We start from the raw sequence: 21,610 nt of genomic DNA, 5'->3' as shown, positions 1-21,610 counted from the left end.
GTAGTTTCCAGTACCTTAGTAACTAAGGAGGGTGTTAAACAATATCTCCTAGAAATATATACTTAAAAATCAAGACGCCTGGATATTTTGCAACCAAGAGTCCTAAAAGAGTTGTCTTGAGGAGATCTCTCGCTCACTCATGTTCATTTTTATAACTCTTGGAATACTGGGATAACGCCAGAAGAGTAGAAGAGCTCTAATGTCCCAATATTCAAAAAGTGCTAGCTGGAGGAGTAGGGAGGTGACTTTATCTCTGTAGATGGCAGTGGTGAGATCGATACGGGAATACTGGATCCAGTTCTAGTGTCCACATTTTGAAAAAGATGTTGAAAAACTGGAGAGGGTGCAGAAAAAAGCAACAAAAATTATTTGAGGGCTGGAGAAAATGCCTTACTGTGAGAGACTTTAAGAGTTCAGTCTGTTTAGTTTATGAAGAAGAAGACTGAGAGGTGACATGATTACAGTGTATAAGCACCTTCCTGGGGAGAAAATTCCAGATAGTAAAAGGCTCTTTAATCTAGCAGAGAAAGGCAGAACAAGGACCAATGGCTGGAAGTGGAAGCCAGACAAAGTCAGTGAGAAGTAAGGCACACGTTTTTAACAGTGAGCGTGATTAAACCACTGGAACAAACTACCAAGGGAAGTGGTGGATTTCCCATCTCCTGATGCTTTCAGATCAAGACGGGATACCTTTCTGAAAGCCAAACACAAGTTATTGGGCTCCATACAGGGATAACTGGGTGAAATATAATAGCCGGTGATATATAGAAGAAGTCAGTCTGTGTGATCTAATGGTCTCTTCTGCCTTAAACTCTCAATCTATAACCAAAATCTTCTGTTTCAGAAAAAATCCAAGAAATCATCTGAGACGCTGACATTTAAGAGGCCGGAGGGGATGCACCGAGAGGTTTATGCGCTTCTCTACTCCGATAAAAAGTAAGTGTCTCTGGTTAGTGTTCTGCACAGTTTCATGGGAGAACTGGCACCCACCAATGGCTCCAGTCTGTCAGTGCCTGGCCTAGTCACACTTGGAATCTTTGACAATCCAGCCCCTAAAATTTAGCACCTTCAGTCTCATCTCCTCCAGGCTTTTTATCATTTTTGTTTCTCTTGTTTATATTTTCTTTCTCATTCCAGAATGGGGAGGCTCTGCTCTGTGCATGTGATGAGAAAAGTGCAGTCACTCCAGAGCTACATCACCTGGGGCAGCATATATGCCCTTTTGTATCTAATTCCCCTGTGTGTGCCACCGGGAGCAACACCAGCTTTTGTTTCCGCAAGTGTTATGCTGCAACCTCATAGACTTTAAGATCAGAAGGGACCATCATGATCTAGCCTGACCTCCTGCACATTGCTCACTGCACAGAACCTCACCCTGTAACAGACCCTTAACTTTTGGCTAAGTTACTGACATCCTCAATTCATGATCTAAAGACTTCAAGTTTATGGAGAATCCCCCATTTACACTCGTTTAAACCTGTAAGTGACCCATGCCCCATGCTGCAGAGGAAGGCGAAACCCCCTCAGGGTTTCTTCCAGTGTGACCAGGGGGAAAATTCCTTCCTAACCCCAAATATGGCATTTGCTATGGACTGTGCTATCGGCCCAGAGGTCTCTAGCACTGTCTGCTTTCCAGACAGCTCTTCCTTTCAAACGCCTTCATGCTGTTTGTTCCATCTCCAGGTCCAGGCATGTGACTTTCCATTGACACACAATGAATCTCACCTTGCTAGCAGGCTCTGCACCCTCATCACTCTTTATACCATGGTTGCTTTGACTCCCCTTTGGAGCTCTCAGTGGTGAGCTTGAGTTGATTCAGGGCGATTGTGGGGTGGATGCTGTTGCGTGACCCAAAGCCAGAATGTCACCCCGGAGCTATGTGGTGTCTGCGTTCTGGGGGGTGCAAAACCAGGAATGGGGCTTGAACCCAGGTCTCCTGCACTACCTACCGCGTTGCCAGGATCCATGGCAAAGACTCTCCAGAGGAGTGCAGTGCGGACTGCCGCTTCTCTCAGCTGGGCCTTCTCTCCTCTGCAGGGATGCGCCTCCTCTGCTGCCCAGCGACACGACGCAGGGCTACCGCACAGTCAAGGCGAAGCTGGGCTCCAAGAAAGTGCGGCCCTGGAAGTGGATGCCTTTCACCAACCCCGCGAGGAAAGACGGGGCCATGTTCTACCACTGGAGGAGGGCCGCAGAGGAGGGAAAGGATTACCCCTTCGCCAGGTTCAATAAAGTAAGTGGGAGCATGTGGGGATGGGGGAAGTGGACAGGCTGGCTGTCATTACGCAGCAGGGAGCTACCCTCTGCACAGTGTCTCAGATGAGAGCCTGAGAAGCCCCTTCCTTCCACAAAGGGACTCGCGCTATATTGGGCAGTAGCATTTTCAATTGCAGTCTGGCCTGTGACCTCAGGCTGCAGTCTCACCTGATCCTTCGAGCTCAGTGGGTTTGGAATGGGATCAGAGCTTGGCAGTACAGCCTTGGTGCTCCAGGGAGTGCTGTGGGTGATTCAGTAGGGGGCAGCGTTGTTCCCTCTGCGTCAGCACTGGCTCAGAGCCCCATCATGGATCTCGGGGCTGCTGTGTAGCAAGAGGGCTCATGTCTTGAATGATACTTAAAGATAAGGTCTTTACCCTTGTCACCCTGGATCACGTGGCAAATTTTGGGTGTTGGCTGCAGTTTCCTTGCCAAATTCCAACACAAATAATTACGTTCCACCTACCTGAAGTTTCCACTGGGGTTTTCATTGGGTGTGGTACAGTTAGTGTTCCGTGTTTTCAGTTTTTATTTTTATTTTATTTTTTTACAAATATCTGGGAACTTTTCAGTATTTATTTTCCAAACATTAAAACTGGGATGAAATTGGGTTACAAATAAAAAAATCGGGGGGGACTTTTATAATATCCACATTTTACGACTATAATTTAAGATTTTTTTTTTTAAAATGTTTAAAGGTGTATTTTGTCTCTCAGACCTAGTAGCTTGTCCAGAAATCCTGGTTTGTGTACGCTCAGGTAATGGTCTTCAAAAGTCTCCTCACTCATGTTGAGCCTCTTGCTGTCTTGGAGGTAGTCCCACTTTGAAAATAAGCACTCTGCATCGGTAGAACCAGGGGGTGCACTCCCTCCATGCCACTTTGGTGACTTTGGGAAGTGTGTCTGGATGACTGTTCCACAAAGCCAGCACATCCAGTTTTGGGTTGTCAGGGGTGGGCAAGTTCATGTGAGTAGTAAATTCCCCTTTCAGATTTAAAATTTCCTCTTTAGTGGTAAATGGTTGAAACACTCTGGCATAACAAGAAAAGGAGTACTTGTGGCACCTTAGAGACTAACCAATTTATTTGAGCATGAGCTTTCGTGAGCTACAGCTCACTTCATCAGATGTATACCGTGGAAACTGCAAGTTTCCACGGTATACATCTGATGAAGTGAGCTGTAGCTCACGAAAGCTCATGCTCAAATAAATTGGTTAGTCTCTAAGGTGCCACAAGTACTCCTTTTCTTTTTGCGAATACAGACTAACACGGCTGTTCCTCTGAAATCTGGCATAACAATCATAGTCTGCTGTAAAATTCACCTGGAGGAAGGGGGTGCAACACCTGAATGACATTGCAAAAAGAACCTTTGGCACCAAACACTTTGAGGTTCAGATTACGGGCCACGGTCATCTCCCATTTCTCCCTGGGTGTTGTGTCGAAGGTTTTAAATAATTTTTTGTTTTTTCATGTTCCGGGGTCAGAAGGATTTCTAGAAACAGCTGTGTTTTCTCGCTGTATCTTTCTCCTTCAGCTTTTGTGCTTAATTCAATTGAGACTTTGGTTAGCATGATCCGGTAAACGTCTGTATTGGCAAACGTGTTGGCAGTAGTCAGAGAAAACTCCGGTGTTTTCTGTGTGTCGCACAGTGATTGCAAGTTTTCAACAGCGACCATTACCCTGGTGCGCAGAATCTCACAGTCACCCTGGTTATCTGCCCGTCTCTTCAGAGTTTTTCTTTAGAACCAACAAACTTGGGCTGATCTAGGAGATGTAGTGGCACACTCTACACATGATTTACACAGCAGGCAGTGAAGTACAAGCTCATCTACTGATGTGGCCCAACCATGGTGGGTAAACAGCAGTCGGCTTTGCGCTCGTCTCACACTGTGTAAAACACAGCCTTCAGCCTGTTCGCATGCTTGAAAACGGCCCCAAATCCAGAGATGCAAGATTTCACGTCTTTCATTTCCTCCGTAGCAGTTGCTGCTGACGGCGCAATGTTAATCAGATGAGAAGACAGGTAATACATAGCAGCTCTGGTTTCTGATGGAGTTTAATCTCTGTGCCAGCTTAGCTATGCAGGAAGCAGGATCTGCGTTAGTTGTGGCCACGTTTTCCCAAGTTAGTTGGTGCATCTCAAACATGCCAGTTATTGCTGCATCGACAAAACGGCTGTCAGCAGAGGGGATGAATGTCACGTCGGCACAAAACAATGCGGGTTTATTCGCTTTGAAATCAAAACCTGAAAACAAAAAGCCAAAGAATCGGATGGTCCAAAGCATCAAGGAGACTTGTCAAAAATCAGACTAGGCAGCACATTTCCATCAAGTCGTTCCATCGGTTTAGGTGCTACCGCGTTTCCGTTTTCTTTCAGATACTTACGAGTGAGGTTGTCTGCGTTAGGAAGGGTTTTGTAGCTGGACAGGATTGTCGTATAAAGTCATCAATAGGCTCCTCTGCAATTAACAGCGGTCGTTGGGTGAAACAAAGAGCACGTACAGATTCATTGACACAATCGTGCTGTGTCCTCCCTTTTGTTAAAGCCCTGGTGAAAGCCCCTGATATTTACTGTTTGTCCTGAAGCTCGCTTTCTTCTTTAAGCTTCTTGTGTTGCTTGCTTTTGACTTTGACATGCTCCTTTATCCTGTCAGCATGACCACTGACCTCAGTGCTGCAATATTTGCAGCACAATGCATCCTCTTTGCGCCTGTCTTTACTTTCCTTGGAAAGTTCTAAGCACTGCTTTCCTGTTGGTATTCGGGCATAGATTTGTGGTTTTTGCTCCATGTTTGCCTTTTTACCTTATCTTTACCTGTGGAGGATTGATTGTTTAAATTCAGCACCGCACTAAACGGACAGGCAGGCAGCATCTCTTTGTGAGCCAATCATAGTGCTATATTAACATTGCTTGATTTTTCCGACCTCCACCGTGTGTGTGTGTTCTGGGTTGTACACTGCGGAACTGCTTCATTCTCAGAGCCGCAGCACACAACCATCGCGTAAAGTGTTAGTGTTTAACAAAAATAAGTACTCATAAGAATGGCCAGACTGGGTCAGGTCAAAGGTCCATCTAGCCCAGTATCCTGTCTGCTGACAGTGGCCAATGCCAGGTGCCCCAGAGGGAATGAACAGAACAGGGAATCATCGAGTGATCCATCCCCTGTTGCCCATTCCCAGCTTCTGGCAAACAGAGGCTAGGGACACCATCCCCCTCATCCTGGCTAATAGCCATTGATGGACCTATCCTCCATGAACTTATCTAGTTCTTTTTTGAACACTGTAGTAGTCTTGGCCTTCACATCATCCTCTGGCAAAGAGTTGCACAGGTTGACTGTACGTTCTGTGAAAAAATACTTCCTTTTGTTTGTTTTAAATCTGCTGCCTATTCATTTTATTTGGTGACCCCTAGTTCTTGTGTTATGAGAAGGAGTAAATAATACGTATTTACTTTCTCCACATCCGTCATGATTTTATAGATCTCTATCATATCCCACCTTAGTCGTCTCTTTTCCAAACTGAAAAGTCCCAGTCTTATTAATCTCTCCTCATACGGCAGCCATTCCATAACCCTAATCATTTTTGTTGCCCTTTTTTGAACGTTTTCCAAGTCCAATAGATCTTTTTAGAGATGGGCCGACCACATCCGCACGCAGTATTCAAGCTGTGGGCGAACCATGGATTGATATAGAGGCAATATGATATTTTCTGTCTTATTATCTGTCCCTTTCTTAATGATTCCCAACATTCTGTTCCCTTTTTTGACGACTGCTGCACATTGAGTGGATGTTTTCAGAGAACTCTCCACAATGACTCCCAGTCCCAAGATCTCTTTCTTGAGTGGTAACAGCTAATTTAGACCCCATCATTTTATATGTATAGTTGGGATTATGTTTTCCAATGTGCATTACTTTATATTTATCAACATTGAATTTCATCTGCCATTTTGTTGCTCAGTCACCCAGTTTTGTGAGATCCTTTTGTAGCTCTTCGCAGTCTGCCTAGGACTTAACTATCTTGAGTAGTTTTGTATCATCTGCAAATTTTGCCACCTCACTGTTTACCCCTTTTTCCAGATCATTTATGAATATGTTGAATAGGACTGGGCCCAGTACAGACCCCTGGGGAACACCACTATTTACCTCTTTCCATTCTGTATCATCCGTTTATTTCTACCCTTTCTTTTCTATCTTTTAACCAGTTAGGAATCCATGAGAGGACCTTCCCTCTTATCCCGTGACAGCTTACTTTGCTTAAGAGCCTTTGGTGAGGGGCCTTGTCAAAGGCTTTTTGAAAGTCTAAGTACACTATGTCCACTGGATCCCCCTTGTCCACATGCTTGTTGACCCCCTCAAAGAATTCTAGCAGATTGGTGAGGCATGATTTCCCTTTACAAAAACCATGTTGACTCTACCCCAACAAATTATGTTCATCCATCTGTCTGATAATTTTGTCCTTTACTATAGTTTCAACCAGTTTGCCCGGTACTGAAGTCAGGCTTACCGGCCTGTAATTGCCAGGATCACCTCTGGAGCCCTTTTTAAAAATTGGTGTCACATTAGCTATGCTCCAGGCATTTGGTACAGAAGCTGATTTAAATGATAGGTTACAAACTACAATTAGTAGCTCTGTAGTTTCACATTCAAGTTTATTCAGAACTCTTGGATGATACCATCTAGCTCTGGTAACTTATTACTGTTTAGTTCATCAATTTGTTCCAAAACCTCCTCTAATGACACCTCAATTTAGGACAGTTCCTCAGATTTGTCACCTAAAAAGAATGGGTCAGATTTGGGAATTTCCCTCACATCCTCAGCCATGAAGGCCGATGCAAAGAATTCATTTCGTTTCTCCGCAATGGCCTTATCGTCCTTGAGTGCTGCTTTAGCACCTCAGTCAGCCAGTGGCCCCTTTGGTTGCTTAGCAGCTTCCTGCTTCTGATGCACTTACGCATATTTTTGCTATTACTTTTTGAGTCTTTGGCGAGCTGTTCTTCAAATTCTTTTTTGCCCTTCCTAGTTATATACTTAATTTGCCAGAGTTTATGCTCCTTTCTATTTTCCTCACTAGGATTTAACTTCCACTTTTGAAAGCATGCCTATTTGTCTCTCACTGCTTCTTTCACTTTGTTGTTTAGCCACGGTGGTGCTTTTTTGGTTCTCTTACTATGTTTTGTAATTTGGGGTATACATCTAAGTAGAGCCTCTATTATGGTGTCTTTAAAAAGTTTCCATGCAGCTTGCCGGGATTTCGACGTTTGGCGCCGTACCTTTTAATTTCTTTTTAGCTGCCTTCTTTTTTTTGTGTAGCTCCCCTTTCTGCAATTAAATGCTACAGTGTTGGGCCGCTGTGAGGCTTTCCCCTCACAGCGGGGATGTTAAATTTCATTACATTATGGTCACGGTTACCAAGCGGTCCAGCTCTATTCTCCTCTTGGACCTGATCCTGTGCTCCATTTAGGACTAAATCAAAAATCCAAAAAAATTGAGTGAATTGATAAATGGATGTAAATCAGTAAAAATTGAACTCCATTAATTAAACCTGATAATTTATCGGTAAAAGTGGAAAACGCGGAGCACTAAGTGCAGTTTACTTTGCTTCCTGTCCTAGGGTGCGTAGCTGGTGTTAGTTCCAAGCTGTCCATTTGAAATGTTGCTATGCTTTGTTATAAATAGCTGCTGTCTTCTGTGTCAGACATGACTGTGGTTCAGTGGCTAGTGTTTTTATGTAAATATATGTAAAGCCCACAAAAAAGTGTTAAAAGAACATTATTAAGGTTGCAAAGTCAAGCACAGAAGAGCTAGGAAATGCCAGAATTAAGGCAACCTTAATTCGGCCCCCTTGCTCATGTGCTTACGATAGTCATTAGTGACACGATCACATACTCGTTTTTTCCATAGGACCCATAGGATCAGGGTGAATGAGGCTCACTTCCTGAGCAGCTGTTCATTGTGTCGCCCCATGCCTTACTCACAGCACACTATTCAAACCCTGCTCTGAAGACAGAATGACTGCTTTCCTCCTGGGCTTTGCTATGTTGCACATTACTACAGTATCTTAGTATTTCACAGGCATTAACAAATTTATTTTCACAACACCCTCTGAGGTGATGGGGTGGTGTTTTCCCCGTTTTACAGTTGGGAAACTGTGGCACAGAGAGGTTAAAATCCAAAAGTATCCACTAATTCTGGGTGCCCAATGTGAGACAGCTTGGACCTGATTTTTCAGAGTATTTAACATGATATAGTACTTTAGATCATAGAATCATAGAATATCAGGGTTGGAAGGGACCTCAGGAGGTCATCTAGTCCAACCCCCTGCTCAAAAGCAGGACCAATCCCCAATTAAATCATCCCAGCCAGGGCTTTGTCAAGCCTGACCTTAAAAACTTCTAAGGAAGGAGATTCCACCACCTCCCTAGGCAACGCATTCCAGTGTTTCACCACCCTCCTAGTGAAAAAGTTTTTCCTAAATATCCAACCTAAACCTCCCCCACTGCAACTTGAGACCATTACTCCTTGTTCTGTCCTCTTCCACCACTGAGAATAGTCTAGAACCATCCTCTCTGGAACCACCTCTCAGGTAGTTGAAAGCAGCTATCAAATCCCCCCTCATTCTTCCCTTCTGCAGGCTAAACAATCCCAGCTCCCTCAGCCTCTCCTCATAAGTCATGTGTTCCAGACCCCTAATCATTTTTGTTGCCCTTCGCTGGACTCTCTCCAATTTATCCACATCCTTCTTGTAGTGTGGGGCCCAAAACTGGACACAGTACTCCAGATGAGGCCTCACCAATGTCGAATAGAGGGGAACGATCACGTCCCTCGATCTGCTCGCTATGCCCCTACTTATACATCCCAAAATGCCATTGGCCTTCTTGGCAACAAGGGCACACTGCTGACTCATATCCAGCTTCTCCTCCACTGTCACCCCTAGGTCCTTTTCCGCAGAACTGTTCCAAACACAGCTCCCACGGACATCAGCTGCAGCTGATTGCTCCGCACCTCTGCAAATCAGACCCCAGAGTCTCAAGTCAGGCACCAGAAATGAGGAACACACAGGGAGCCCTGTGAAAAGTTTGGATTAAGTGACTTGCCTGACATCACACAGGAACCCTGTGTCAGGGGCAGGGAGAGAATCCAGTTGCCCAAGGCAGCATTCAACTCCTTTAACCATAAGACCATCCTTTCTCTTCCTGCAACAAACGGGGCCAGGTCCTACAGACAACAGCCTCCTTCAGTGCACAGCCCTGATTTGTCCCCAGGGCAGGGCCAGCCTGTGCCAAATGAGGCAGGGTCCTGTGGAAAAATAATGTGTGACCATGTAATTAAAGACTATATCCTGCATATGCACAAGAGGCAACCTGAACTCTGGCGTTTCCTAACTTTGGAGGGCTGGACTTTGCTGCATTCATAATATTCTTTTAGTGCCATTTTTGTGTGTGTTATTTCCTAAGTTTTAAAAGCAAACTGAAGAAACAAATTTCATCACCTGGCATCATATTGACACCCCCACACGTCGTCAGCAGGGTTGGAACCTTTAGATCCTCCACACACACCTCTGCCACTGAGCTAAGAGAGTAACTGATAGAGGATGGCAACCTCCTACCTACTAAGGTCAGGCTTGACAAAGCCCTGGCTGGGATGATTTAGTCGGGGATCGGTCCTGCTTTGAGCAGGGGTTGGGACTAGATACCTCCTGAGGTCCCTTCCAACCCTGAGGTTCTAGGATTCTATGACACTACTGCTACCTGGACCAGCACCAGAGGGGGATAAAACACTTTGCCAGTGCGTTGCACAGATATTGCTGAGGGCAGAGGAATGGTAAGACTCAGGATTGTTGGGTCCCATTCCAGGCTCTGGAGGGAAGTGTGCTCTAGTGGGTGCAGACTCTTTTGCCCCTTTTCTCCCCAAGCTTGACCCCTTTTGCCTGTCTCCTTTCCCCTTAGTCTTTTCATCACCGTTTCAGTCCCTCCTGCTTAGGCCCTCATTTGATCTCTCTCCCTCCCTCCCACCAGGTTCTCCATCCCCACTTGCTTCCAGACCTCTCTCCAATCTCAGTGCACCCCCTCCACTTGATTTCGTGTCAGCCTGCCAAGCTCCATGCAAAAAACCCCACTAAGGAGTCGGGCAGCTGCATTCCCCAGGAATTGCCAGACTGGAGCAGACCCAGGGTCCATCCGGCCCAGAGTCCTGTCTCCAGCAGCAGGCAGTGCCAGACACTTCAGAGCTAAAACCCCTGCCGTGGGAGATTTGTGGAATAGCGTGCTGCTGCTGTTTTAATTATTTATCATTTATGCTGCAGGCGCCGAGAGGCCCATTCAGGGCCCGATTGTGCTGAGTGCTGGGCAGAACGCGTCGTAAGTGACAGCCCCTGCCCCAAAGGAAAGCTTTTCCCTGCTTCCTGCCGTTTAGTGGTCAGCTTACGCCATGAAACACAAGGGTTTCCCTCTCTACCTGAGCTAACATGACTGGCTGCTCTCAGTACCCATATATGGGTTTAATGGGTCTTAGAATCCTGCTAGGCTCTTATCAATGAGATCTGGTGGAGATGAGTTCACCGGTTGGTTAATTTGTTTGATAAGCAAGCTTTTCCTTTTTTCCCTTTGAAATTTTCTACCTTTCCCTTTAATTGAGTGTCCCCTCATTCTTGCATTGTGAGAGGTAAATAGAAAACCTGATCTCCCTTCTCTGTCCTCGTCATTAAGTTGTATTTCTCTCAGGGAGTGAACAGTGAAGTGGCGAAATTTGCAGATGTTACAAAATTATTCGAGAGCTCATAAAACCGGAGGACGGGGCAACAAAATGGCAGATGAAATTCAACACTGATAAGTGAAAAGTAATGCACATTGGAAAATGTAGTCCCAACTATGCATACAAACTGATGGTTCTAAATTAGCTGTTACCTCTCAAGAAAGAGATCTTGGAGTCACAGCAGACAGTTCTCCAAAAACTTCCCCTCAATGCACAGCAGTGGTCAAGAAGGCTAACAGAATATTAGGAAAGGGATAGAAAATAAGACAAAAGAAATCATAATACCACGATATAAATCTGTGGTACGCCCATACCTTGAATACTGTGTCTAGTACTGGTTGCACCATCTGAAAAAGGATATGATGGAACTGGAGAAGGTTCAGAGAAGGGCAACAAAGATGATCAAGGGTGTGGAATGGCTTCCATGTGAGGAGAGACTAAAGGGATTAGGGCTGTTCATTTAGAAAAGCGACAACAAAGGGGGAATGTGATAATGTCTATAAAATCATGACTGGTGTGGAAAAAGTGGATAGAGAAGTGTTATTTGCCCTTTCTCGCAATACAAAAACCAGGGGTCACCCAATGAATAGGGAGCAGGTTTAGGAGGAAGGACTTTTTCACACAATGCACAATCAATCTGTGGAACTCATTGCTATGGGATGTTGTCATAGTCAAAAGTATACCTGGGTTCAAAAAAGAACTAGATCAATTCATGGAGGGTCCATCAGTGGGCATTAGCCAAGATGGTCAGGGATGCAACCCCATGCTCTGGGGACCCTAAACCTTTGAGTACCAGAAGCTGGGAGTGGAAGACAAGGGTGGGCCACTCCAGCTGCTCTGTTCTGTGTGCTCCCCCTGAAGTCCTGGCACTGGTCACTGTCAGAGAGACAGGGTACTGGGCTAGATGGGCCATTGGTCTGATCCAGTGTGCCCATTCTTATGTTCTCATTCGTCTCCTCTCTGAGCTAATCATTCCTAGTCTTTTCATCTAATCATTCTTGCTCCTTGCCTCAGAACCCCATCTCCTTTCGTTGTCTCTCTGTTGAGACGGGTGACCAGAAGTGGAGAGTGTTCCAAATGAGCAGTAGCCCTAGTGGTTACCGGGTCTGCAAGTGACCAAGACCTGGGTAATGTCCATATCACAATCTTCTTGCCATGCATCGAGGAGGGAAAGCCTCGTTCGCAGCTGCTACTGATTGGAACTCCGGGAGAAGCCAAAAATCCAGCAGGGCTCCAAGCTTGTGCTCCTTGTTCTGAGGGCAGATACAGCCCCCTGAACTGAAAGAGCAGATACAACATCTGCCGTCTGGAGGGGCCGTTCCCATCTCACTTCAGTCCTGTCCACTCAGCCAGCCATCACCCAAGCCCAGCACTTGACAGGCACTGCACTGTCTGGGCCTTTGAGAGGTGTGAGAGCGGAGTGTTGTCAGCCTGCTGCTATGCTGTAGCCAGGCCTCGTCCACTGCTCTACTGGACCACAAGTCTGGCGGGGCATGCCATGGGCAGCACACCAGGGTCCCCATACGGTCCCTGGTGTCAGGCTGCTGACAGATATCAGATCAGCACATGGACACCGGTGCCAGGAGGTGGCCACCAGCTATCAAGACCAGGGCAGTCTCTGTGCCTCTCCCAGGTCTAAAGTCAGAAGAAAAGGAGTTCAGGGAAATGTGAGGAAGGGTCCAGGGACTGTCAGCTCTGCCTCGCCAGCACCTTTCTGCAGGCCGGGGTACTTCTGTGGCCCTATTCCCGTAATATTTGAGTACCTCACAGTCTTGAATGTATTTCTCCTCTCGGCACTGCCGTGAGACAGGGCAGCAGGTGAGGCACGGAGAGCCCGAGTGACTGGCCCATGGTCACATGGGAAGTCTGGTAGAGCAGGGCCTTGAACCCGCATCTCCTGTGTTGGTGCCCTAACCTGCAAAGGGTTCAGTGATTGGGCAGCAATTGGCAGGGCTGTCAAGCCGATTCACAAGGTGACGTCCGGGTACCCACAGTCGAGCTTTGAGGGGTGCCGGCATTGTGCTCACTCACAAGGGGCACTGATAATCTCTGCCACTATCGCACCCAAAATACCCCTGCCAGGTGTTAGCAGGTACCATGGATGGGCCAGAATGCCAGGCTGGAGCCTGGCTCTCCTCAGTGAGTGTATCTGTGCGGTGAAGCGCTCTGGGATCCCCCGGCCAAAAAGCGCTCTCGCAATGGGAGGCTCTGAGAAATTCAGAGCCACCTACTCATGCCGGCCATCGTGCTGCGGCACGGCACTGAGCTAACACAGGCAGGACGTGGCCTTGCCTCCGCCCCACTTCTCACAATTCAAAAGAGAGTCCACTGTTCTCGTGAGCCATTTCTGGTGGGGCCAGCAGCTTGTGTTTCAGAGACACCTCGCCGTCAGAGAATAGCAGTCCCTGGGCGGGGTAGCTGTCCCCTAAAGATGAGAGGCTCTGGGGCCCATTCCGAAATTGGTGAGCCAGCCACTCTCTTCTCCTCCATTCCCCAGCCTGGTCCGGGTTGGTAGTTCTCACCCATTCCCAGCCCCTGTATCCTTTAGACTCAAGTAAATGATCCCACTGTCTGGGTGTCCCATAAGCCATCTGACGCAGTGCTCTCGCCCTGATTTCCATGGTTAAGAGATGCTTCCTGAGAGCAGTGAGGTTTGCACAGTGCCCGGCCAGTTGACAGGCTGCCTCCCCGTGCCCAGGCAGACCTGTCACTCGTGAACAGAAGGGGCTGCCCCTCAGAGATGCTGCACCGAAGTGGCTGGAGCTGGGGCAGATGCTCTGTATGCTTGGCCTAGGGCTTGGCAGGGGATCTGGGTTTCCAGGGGAGGGTGTGTTGCTCAGGTGCCCAGCACCGGGGGCCTATTAAAATGTGTTGGGGGGTATTTTTGCGAAGGCAGGAAGTTGCCCTCCAGACTCTAGGGGTGTGGGATTAAAGGAGCAGCCCTTTCCCTAGGATGCAGGCTGTACTCTCATCCCATTGTGTTACCATGTGTTGTGACTTCAGCAGGCTCTTCTGCTGTCTCTGAGCATCCGTGTGATGCCTGTGATGTGCTGGCATCCAGTGTCCAACCCTTGCAAAGCAGGCTGGACTGACCCCAGTGTTGGCTTTGTGCTCCCTGCCCTGACGGTGTCTGGGGACTCAGGGTTGACACAGGAGTGAGGGCCAGCTGTCCGCTCGCAAAGGGCCAGTGACGGTGGGGAAGAGAGCAGGTGGCAGCTGGGTTGGTGGCCCATAGCTGCACCACATCCAACCTTCAGACCTTTGTGCCGGGGGAATACAGGGCCAGGTGCTGCCTGTAGGAGGAGCCTACCGGGGGGAATATATGACAGCACAGGAGCCTTCCTTGTTTGGTAGGCCACAGTGAATGCCCAGGTGCCGCTGCTGGAGGGCAGGAAGGACTGAGCTGGAAGGGCTTTGTGGAATGGGGAGGAGGGTAGCTGCAAACACGAGGTTGTTTGCTTTCAGGCTCTTGGCTAGCCTGAGTCAGGGCTTCCAGGCTAGGGCCCAGTGACCACTGCCTGGCCATGCAGTTCCCTCTAGGAGAGCAGGTGGAATGGGGAACACGGTTTGTCTGGGTGGAGAATGATGCACAGAGCATAATGTCTGAGACCCTGACTTCGAGTCTCTGCCTCTCAGAGAGGTCCCTCTTGGTTGTACACCTTCCCTTGGCTGGGCCTTTGGAAGTGAGGGGCTGGGGGCTGGTGGAAGTGAGACCCTGCTGGGAGGCCAAGGCAGGTCTTCTGGACCTCTTGGTGCTTGGATACGGTGGCAGTGGGCACATTGGAAATGCACAGGGATAATTACCAAATAAACCCTGGCGGGCTGGAGGACCCCACGTGACCCCTTCCACTTGGCTCCATAGCTCCATTGTGGCAGTGGCTGCCTTGGGGCATGTGCAGTGTCCACAGGAGGTGCAGTTGGGTGGGTAAGGGGACCACTTGGGCAAAGACTCATGGCCCCTTTGCCCATCTGTGCCCTGTGGTTTTGGTTTGCTCTGTCTCTACCTGTAGGGCAGCTTGAGAGAGGCCCCAGCTACTGGGGGCGGGGCAGCCCGACGAGTGAGCCACCTCCCTTCTCTCTCCCTCTGCAGACAGTGCAGGTGCCTGTGTACTCGGAGCAGGAGTATCAGATGTACCTGCATGACGACGCCTGGACCAAGGTGGAGACAGATCACCTCTTCGACCTCTCCCGCAGGTTCGACTTGCGCTTCGTGGTGATCCATGACCGCTACGACCACCAGCAGTTCAAGGTGAGTGCCGGGAATACGCAGCCGGGAGGTGCGCTGAGCCTGCCGCGTGGCGAGGAGCAAATTACCCGTTGTATCAACTTAATTACGGGAAAAGAATGAATTATTGGCAGGGAGGAATATTGAATTTCCAGCACAGGGTATTACTACTCGTTTTGTTTATAATTAAATCCGCCACAACTCACGTCGGTTCCCTGTTGCATTTTATTAGGAAGTCAGAATCCCTTGAGAAAATTGTCCCTGCCAGGAAACCAACTCACCAAGCACTGAAAAAGAGGCAGGCTGAGCTAGTGGGGAGTGCAGAGGCCTGGAGGTCAGGACTCCTGGGTTCGAGTCTCACCTCTGGGCAGGAAGATCATCTAGTGTTCAGTGAAGGGCCAGCATCCTGGGTTCTTCTCCAGCAAGCGGCACTGGCTTGCGTCATGACCTTGCGCGAGTCTTTGTCAGGCCTGTGAAGCAAGGAGCAAGTCACCGAGCTGAGAATAGAACCCAGGAGTCCTGTCTTTTAGTCCTCTCCACTAACTACTAGCCCACCCTGTTTCCCTGTGAGGTAGGGGAGCATGCTGGGGGAAACCGAGTCACTGCCTGGTTCTGAAGCTTGTAACAGCCTGTGAGATGCTCTGATGAAGGGCGCGGTAGCAGGACAGAGTATTAGCTTTATAACAAAGCTCAAAGGGCGGTTGAGGCAGCCCACTCTCTCCTTGTCCTGGTTCCAGCCAGGCAGGGGAATCCAGGGAAACTGTTACATCTTGCACCCCTGTGTCACACACCGTTCAGACCTCATTCGGTACAATGCAGCACAGAGCGTGAATCACTAGCGCTCTTTGTCACGGGGCCCCAAGGCATTTATCACTTGCTCCATGTGAAATCCAGGCCTGTGGCTGGGAGCTCAGACACCAGGCCCCATTTTCTGCGTAGGAGCTTCTGAGAACAGCTTTCTCTTGTGGGCCGCCAGGAGGAAGCTTTGGGCCCCCTCTGCAGTGCCAGCCTCTGCCGGCAGGAGAGAGAAGGAGCAGCGTGACAGGGATAACACTGGTGAAGTAGGACTATAGTACCTGCCTGGAGGATCTGAAAGCACGTTATAAAGGAGGAACGGTATCATCATCTCGTGTTAGAGATAGGGAAACTGAGGCACGGTGCAGGCGCTCTCCCAGTCACACCATGAGTCAGTGACTGTCAAGGCTGGAACCCAGGTCTCTTCACTTCCAGCCCTTTTCTGTAACCCCGAGACAGCAGCAGTGGCAGGCGAGTAGTGAAAGGTGCTAATAACAGCGGGTGGCAACCTGCACAGACCCTCACAGAAACTGGGCCAGTCAGAAGGGACAGGCCTCTCCACGCTCTGCTATTCCTTCTCCCACGCCTTGCTTCTGGAGGCATGGCCTCCTTCCCCCGAAGACTGGGAGCTGGGTTTCCTTCAGCCCTCTTGTAACGTCGTCCGTTCTGTGGGGTATTCCACAGAAAAGGTCAGTGGAGGACCTGAAGGAACGGTATTACCACATCTGCACCAAGCTGGCCAACGTCCGCGCTGCTCCAGGCACTGACCTGAAAATCCCCGTCTTTGACGCCGGCCATGAGAGACGTAGGAAGGAGCAGCTGGAGAGGCTGTACAACAGGACTCCAGAGCAGGTAACTCAGCCGGGCCTCCCCTTCCCACACCCTCTCCACTGTCAATCGTACGTCCCCAGCGCAGCCTGCGAGGCCTTGTGGCAGTTGCCACAGAGGAAGCCCTGTAGGATTTAGTCCTTCTCTGTATTACTGTAGTGCCTACGGGCCCCAGGCATGCCTCAGGGTCCCTTTGTGCTAGGCGCAGCATAAACACTGCACAAAGATGTGGCCCCTGTCCCCCAGGGCTTACAGCTTGTGTGTCTGACCAGTAACGGGTGGCTGCATGAGGCAGGCCGAGCGCAGTGGGGCAATGATTTGGCACAGTTATTTGGCAGAAGGTTGCGGGGAAGGGAGAGAAGCAGGGTTCTGATCTCTAGCAACAGCTTCTTTGGGGGTCACAAATTGACAATGGCTGCTCTAAGGTGGCCGAATACCCAGCATGGGGTTCCAGCCTTTAGCACAGGCCATGGCCTGAGCCTTGTTTTCCTGGGTCTAAGGGCTGAAACGAAGTGAGATCCCTGGCAGCCTCTGAACTCTCTCCAGGGTGTGCGTTTGCCGGGCTTCCCCCCAGCTGTCTCAGACTTCTGGGGAGCGCAGGCATTACCTAGCCCTCATGGCAGCAGGCAGGAGCGTCAGTCCTGCTGGAATACACTGGGGACTGTAATGTTGCACATGAGGCTCCGCTCTTCCTCTTTGGCTAATTAATGGTCGCTAGCTGCAGATGGTCCCAGTGCTGCCAGGTCAGGAGCTGCCAGGACGGCTCTTCCGTGTTCCCAGGGAGCTGGTGAGAGAGAGCAATCCCCTCCAGTCACTCACCCGACTTCCTGCCCCTCGGTTTATCCCAGTCCTGCTGTGCTGCTCTTCTCCCTTGGCCCATGGGGGTTTGGATCGGACACCCGTCAGTGCAGGGTAACAGGAGTCATTGGGGTGACGCAAGGTGCTGCCTTCCCAGAGGCCAAGGGTACTGACCCACGGTACTCTCGTCCCCCCTGTTGGACCAAGCAGCCCTGCAGAACGTGTCACGCTGAGTTCTCTCCCTCAAGGGAAAACCAAGGGATCGGGTTTGTCGGGGGAGTAACTTGGGCCCAGGGTGGGATCTAGCAGCCACCCACTGGGCCCTGAATGCCTCCTGGAATTGCAGTGTTGGGTGCATGGGCTGGGTAAGGCAAGGAAGCTAAAACCTGGGTGCAGGGCCAGTGTGGGGACGGGCGTGGGAGCAGAGCTGCTGTCGGTAGGTGGCCCCCTTGCCTTGCTTTGCCCCCTTGGCTGCTCTAACCGCCTTTCCTTGCTCTGGCCGGCAGGTGGCAGAAGAGGAATATCTGATCCAGGAGCTCCGGAAAATTGAAGCCAGGAAGAAAGAGAGAGAGAAGAGAACCCAAGACCTGCAGAAACTCATCACCGCTGCCGACACCACCACTGAGCAGAGGCGAGCGGAGCGCAAGGCTCCCAAGAAGAAGCTGCCCCAGAAGAAGGAGACAGAGAAGCCTGTAAACATTTCTTGTCTTCGCTGTCACTGGGTAACATTTATTCCCTGAGTTCTCCCCCCAGGACCGGTCTCGTCCTGCCAGTGCCAGGTGCTGGGCTTCAGCTGGGGCAGGGGGAGGCTACTGTCTGGGACCAAAGACAGGTATATTTTTGGTAGCAATGTGGTCTAGAAACTAGGGAGCCCAGATTTGCGGGTTTCAGTTCAGCTCTGCCATTGACCTGCTCTGTGGCTTTGGGCAGTTGGCTCCACCGCTTTGTGCCTCAGTTTCCCCAGGTAAGATGGGGGTGATGCTACTTTCTCTACTCCCAGGAGGGGCCCTGATGCTGAATCAGTTCATGTTTGTAAAATGCTAGGGGTTACCTGAATTATGAAATCGCACCGAACATGGTGCCAGCTAGCCAAGCCACCCGATGGCTGGGAATTGCTGCCCCGCTGTCCGCAGCCAGGACTGTTCTCGTCTAGCTGAAGCAGGGGTGGATGGAGGGAGGAGAAGGGCACTGCTGGCTGTTGTTGCTTCATGGTGCTTGCCCAGCTACTCGTCAGGCACCTTCTTGCTCCAAAAAGGGGGTCTCTGTGCCATGAATAAAGAGACCCGAAAAGCCAGGGCACTATGGTGTGAGCTTCCCTGGGCTGGCAGAGCACAGCTCGCCCACTGCCCGAGCATCCTGCGTTCGAGGGGAGAGAACCCAGAAGTGGTGGGAGCAGAACAGGGGTGGTGATGGGAAATGGCATCAAAGGCGTTTAAAGCTCCCAGCTGGTTTGGTCTGTGTCCCCCTGAGTGGCAGCTGTGGGTTGGTGTCCGGCTGCATGTACGTGCCCAGGTAGGTGCGGCAGGGCAGGCAGGGAGGCGGTTTCTGTTGTTACACGAGCGTCATTTCAACCATGACAGAGTCCATTAGGAGTCAATTACCAACTCTAGCAGGGAAACGTTAACAAAAATTGCATTTTAACTAAGAATTTGAATCGAGAGCTGCATCAGCATCGTTCCAACAAAGGAAAATCATTTACCAAAGAGTCAATTGAGGTTGAAGCGTTTACAGCTTGTACAGGCGTGCGAGGCAGGAGAACCCCGTTAATTGCTTATGCACTCAGCGCAGTCAGAGCTGACTCGGCTGAGCAAGAGACCTGGTTTTATCCCCGCTGCCCCAGGGTGCCTGGTTGAGGGCCACACTGTGTGAAATGGAGCAGGGCACATTGTCTTGAGTGTGCTCTGGACACTACAGGTCCCCCACCCACTGTGCTCCGATCAGAAGCCAAGCTGTAGGCTGTACCTACCAAAGATGAAAGTGGCTGGTACACCGCGATGGGTTTGTTTGGCCCCTGGGACACGCTTTGGCCATCCCTGTATTTAGAAACGACATTTAGAAACAACAGTGCCTGGGGCCTTTAGGGATTGATTATTTGGCTTGTGTGTCACCCAGTTATTGGGTCAAATACTCCCTGCTTAGGGCTAACTGTGAGTGCCGTTACTGCCGGGCAGGCCCGTTGCCCATGCAGCACGGTGCTGGGCTGGCCAGGCAGGGGCAAGAGGTGAGATGCATTGTACAGCACATTGCAGAGTTCTGACTCAGGTGGTGACTGTTAGCAGGAAACCCGGGGAGTTGAGTCGCTGTCCTTGTAGTCTCAATCCAGGAACAATAGCAAGAGCAAACCGGAGAGCCTCTGAGAAATGAGGTTAGAGAGCAGCGTGACTGATTCTGTGGCGGGGGCAGCCAGGACTTGGAGATGGCTTTTCCTTTGGGGGAGCATACGAGTGAGCAGGAGAGAGACATGGTTGGCAGGAAGAGCACACAAACCACCAGATCATATCCTACAGGTGTATTTCCCATCGAGCCTTAGTGGTTCCGTTGCACTCGTTCACCCCAGAGGGCCTAGCAGATTGTGTGTCTGGGGATCACGCACCTGCTTGTGAAATGCAGTTCCCTCCAGCATAGAAATGTGGCTGCTGTCGATGGAAGTGACTCAATATCCTGGTGACTTTCAAGTGAGAGAAGAGAGATTTCTCCATCTGAAACTTTAGGGGGAGTTTACGGGAAGTAGAATACAGCTCTGGAGCTTGTCACTGGGGCAGAAAGGGTGAAAGCCCAACATGAAAGGATCTTGCAGGGATTTATTCCCACTAATATCTTCAGGTTGGCATAGTTGTCGTTTAAAAAGGCAGGTCACTGAATGCTCTGATCAGTCGCACAGCATTCTCCACAGTTGCATTTAAAAAAAAAACCAACCAAACCTCTCCTGCTAAATCGGGTGCCCTGCTCATCAGTGAGCACCTTCCAAGCAATACAGAGAGGCAAGCTGTGGTCAGAGCGTGAGGAGGGAAAGGAAAAGCTGCAAATAAGTGACTTAATACATAGTAAAATGCAGGCCTCAATCAAGGAGAACAGTCCTTATTATATAGGGGACCACATGAGGGTGCTCGGAGCTGTACAAATCATAGAATGCCTGGCTCCTGCCCCATAAGGCTTGCAGTGGAAAGGCCAGATCCTGTGAGTGCTGAGTGCCTTCAGTTGCTAAGTTGGGCCTTAAATTAGACCCGGGTCATGTGGCCGCATTCACCCACTGGAGGTGTGTTGGTTGGGGTTCACACCCTCTGTGGTGGTTGGCTGACTCAGTGGAAAGCATTGCACAAAGGTGGCTTTGTGTTTTCCAAAGATGTCTTGGAGCTGAGTATTTTCCTCAGTGGTTTCTATGGGGTTTGCTTGGGATTTTCCTTTCCCTCAGCTCTGGCAGGTGGCTGTGTGTCAGGAAATGGTGTTTCCCCTTCAGATAGCCTCTGTGTCACCCCATGCGTTTCCTCCGTCAACACATCCTGTCTCAATCTCTTTCAGGCTGTTCCTGAGACTGCTGGCATCAAGTTTCCCGACTTCAAATCTGCAGGTGTCACGCTGCGGAGCCAGAGGGTAGGCTGCTGCCCTGGCCCTTTGGGGCCGCTGTTAATATCTTTCTACCTGTCTCTCTGCTCCTATCCGTTCTCCTTTTACAGCTGTGGAAAATCAAGATCTTGCCTCTAACATAAGCAGTCTGGTCTCCAGCAGCAGTGTGGGCTGTAGCCAGGAATGCTGGCTGTGTTTGAGCTCTAGGCCAGCTCTGCTTTACTTTATAAAGTTAAAGGCCCTCTTGTATGCGAACGCCTGACCCTGCCGGTGTCTCGTCACTGGTCACCGTCCCCTGAGCAGTCAGACCCACCCAGCAAAGCCCAGGGGAGCTGCCTGGCCCAAACAGAGCCTGCAGCCGAATGTAATACGCCTCCTAGAGTGTAGATGTTGGTGC

General features: G+C 49.8%; 1 protein-coding gene across 4 annotated transcripts in view; it reads left to right on the top strand.

The window, feature by feature from the left end:
* Positions 1 to 21,610, top strand: part of DMAP1 (DNA methyltransferase 1 associated protein 1) — a 52,952-nt gene that overhangs the window by 9,098 nt on the left and 22,244 nt on the right. For all 4 annotated transcript variants that reach the window (XM_048861391.2, XM_048861393.2, XM_075131895.1 and 1 more), the window contains exons 3-8: positions 845 to 936; positions 2,038 to 2,233; positions 15,094 to 15,252; positions 16,708 to 16,875; positions 18,156 to 18,341; positions 21,169 to 21,240. In XM_048861391.2, the coding sequence (XP_048717348.2) occupies positions 845 to 936; positions 2,038 to 2,233; positions 15,094 to 15,252; positions 16,708 to 16,875; positions 18,156 to 18,341; positions 21,169 to 21,240 (873 nt within the window). The remainder of the gene's footprint in view (positions 1 to 844; positions 937 to 2,037; positions 2,234 to 15,093; positions 15,253 to 16,707; positions 16,876 to 18,155; positions 18,342 to 21,168; positions 21,241 to 21,610) is intronic.

The sequence above is a fragment of the Caretta caretta genome, chromosome 8, assembly GCF_965140235.1.
Source record: "Caretta caretta isolate rCarCar2 chromosome 8, rCarCar1.hap1, whole genome shotgun sequence".
In the NCBI taxonomy this organism is placed as follows: Eukaryota; Metazoa; Chordata; order Testudines; family Cheloniidae; genus Caretta; species Caretta caretta.
The sequence above is the reverse complement of the archived record's forward strand: the minus strand, read 5'-3'. Positions and strand labels throughout refer to the sequence as shown.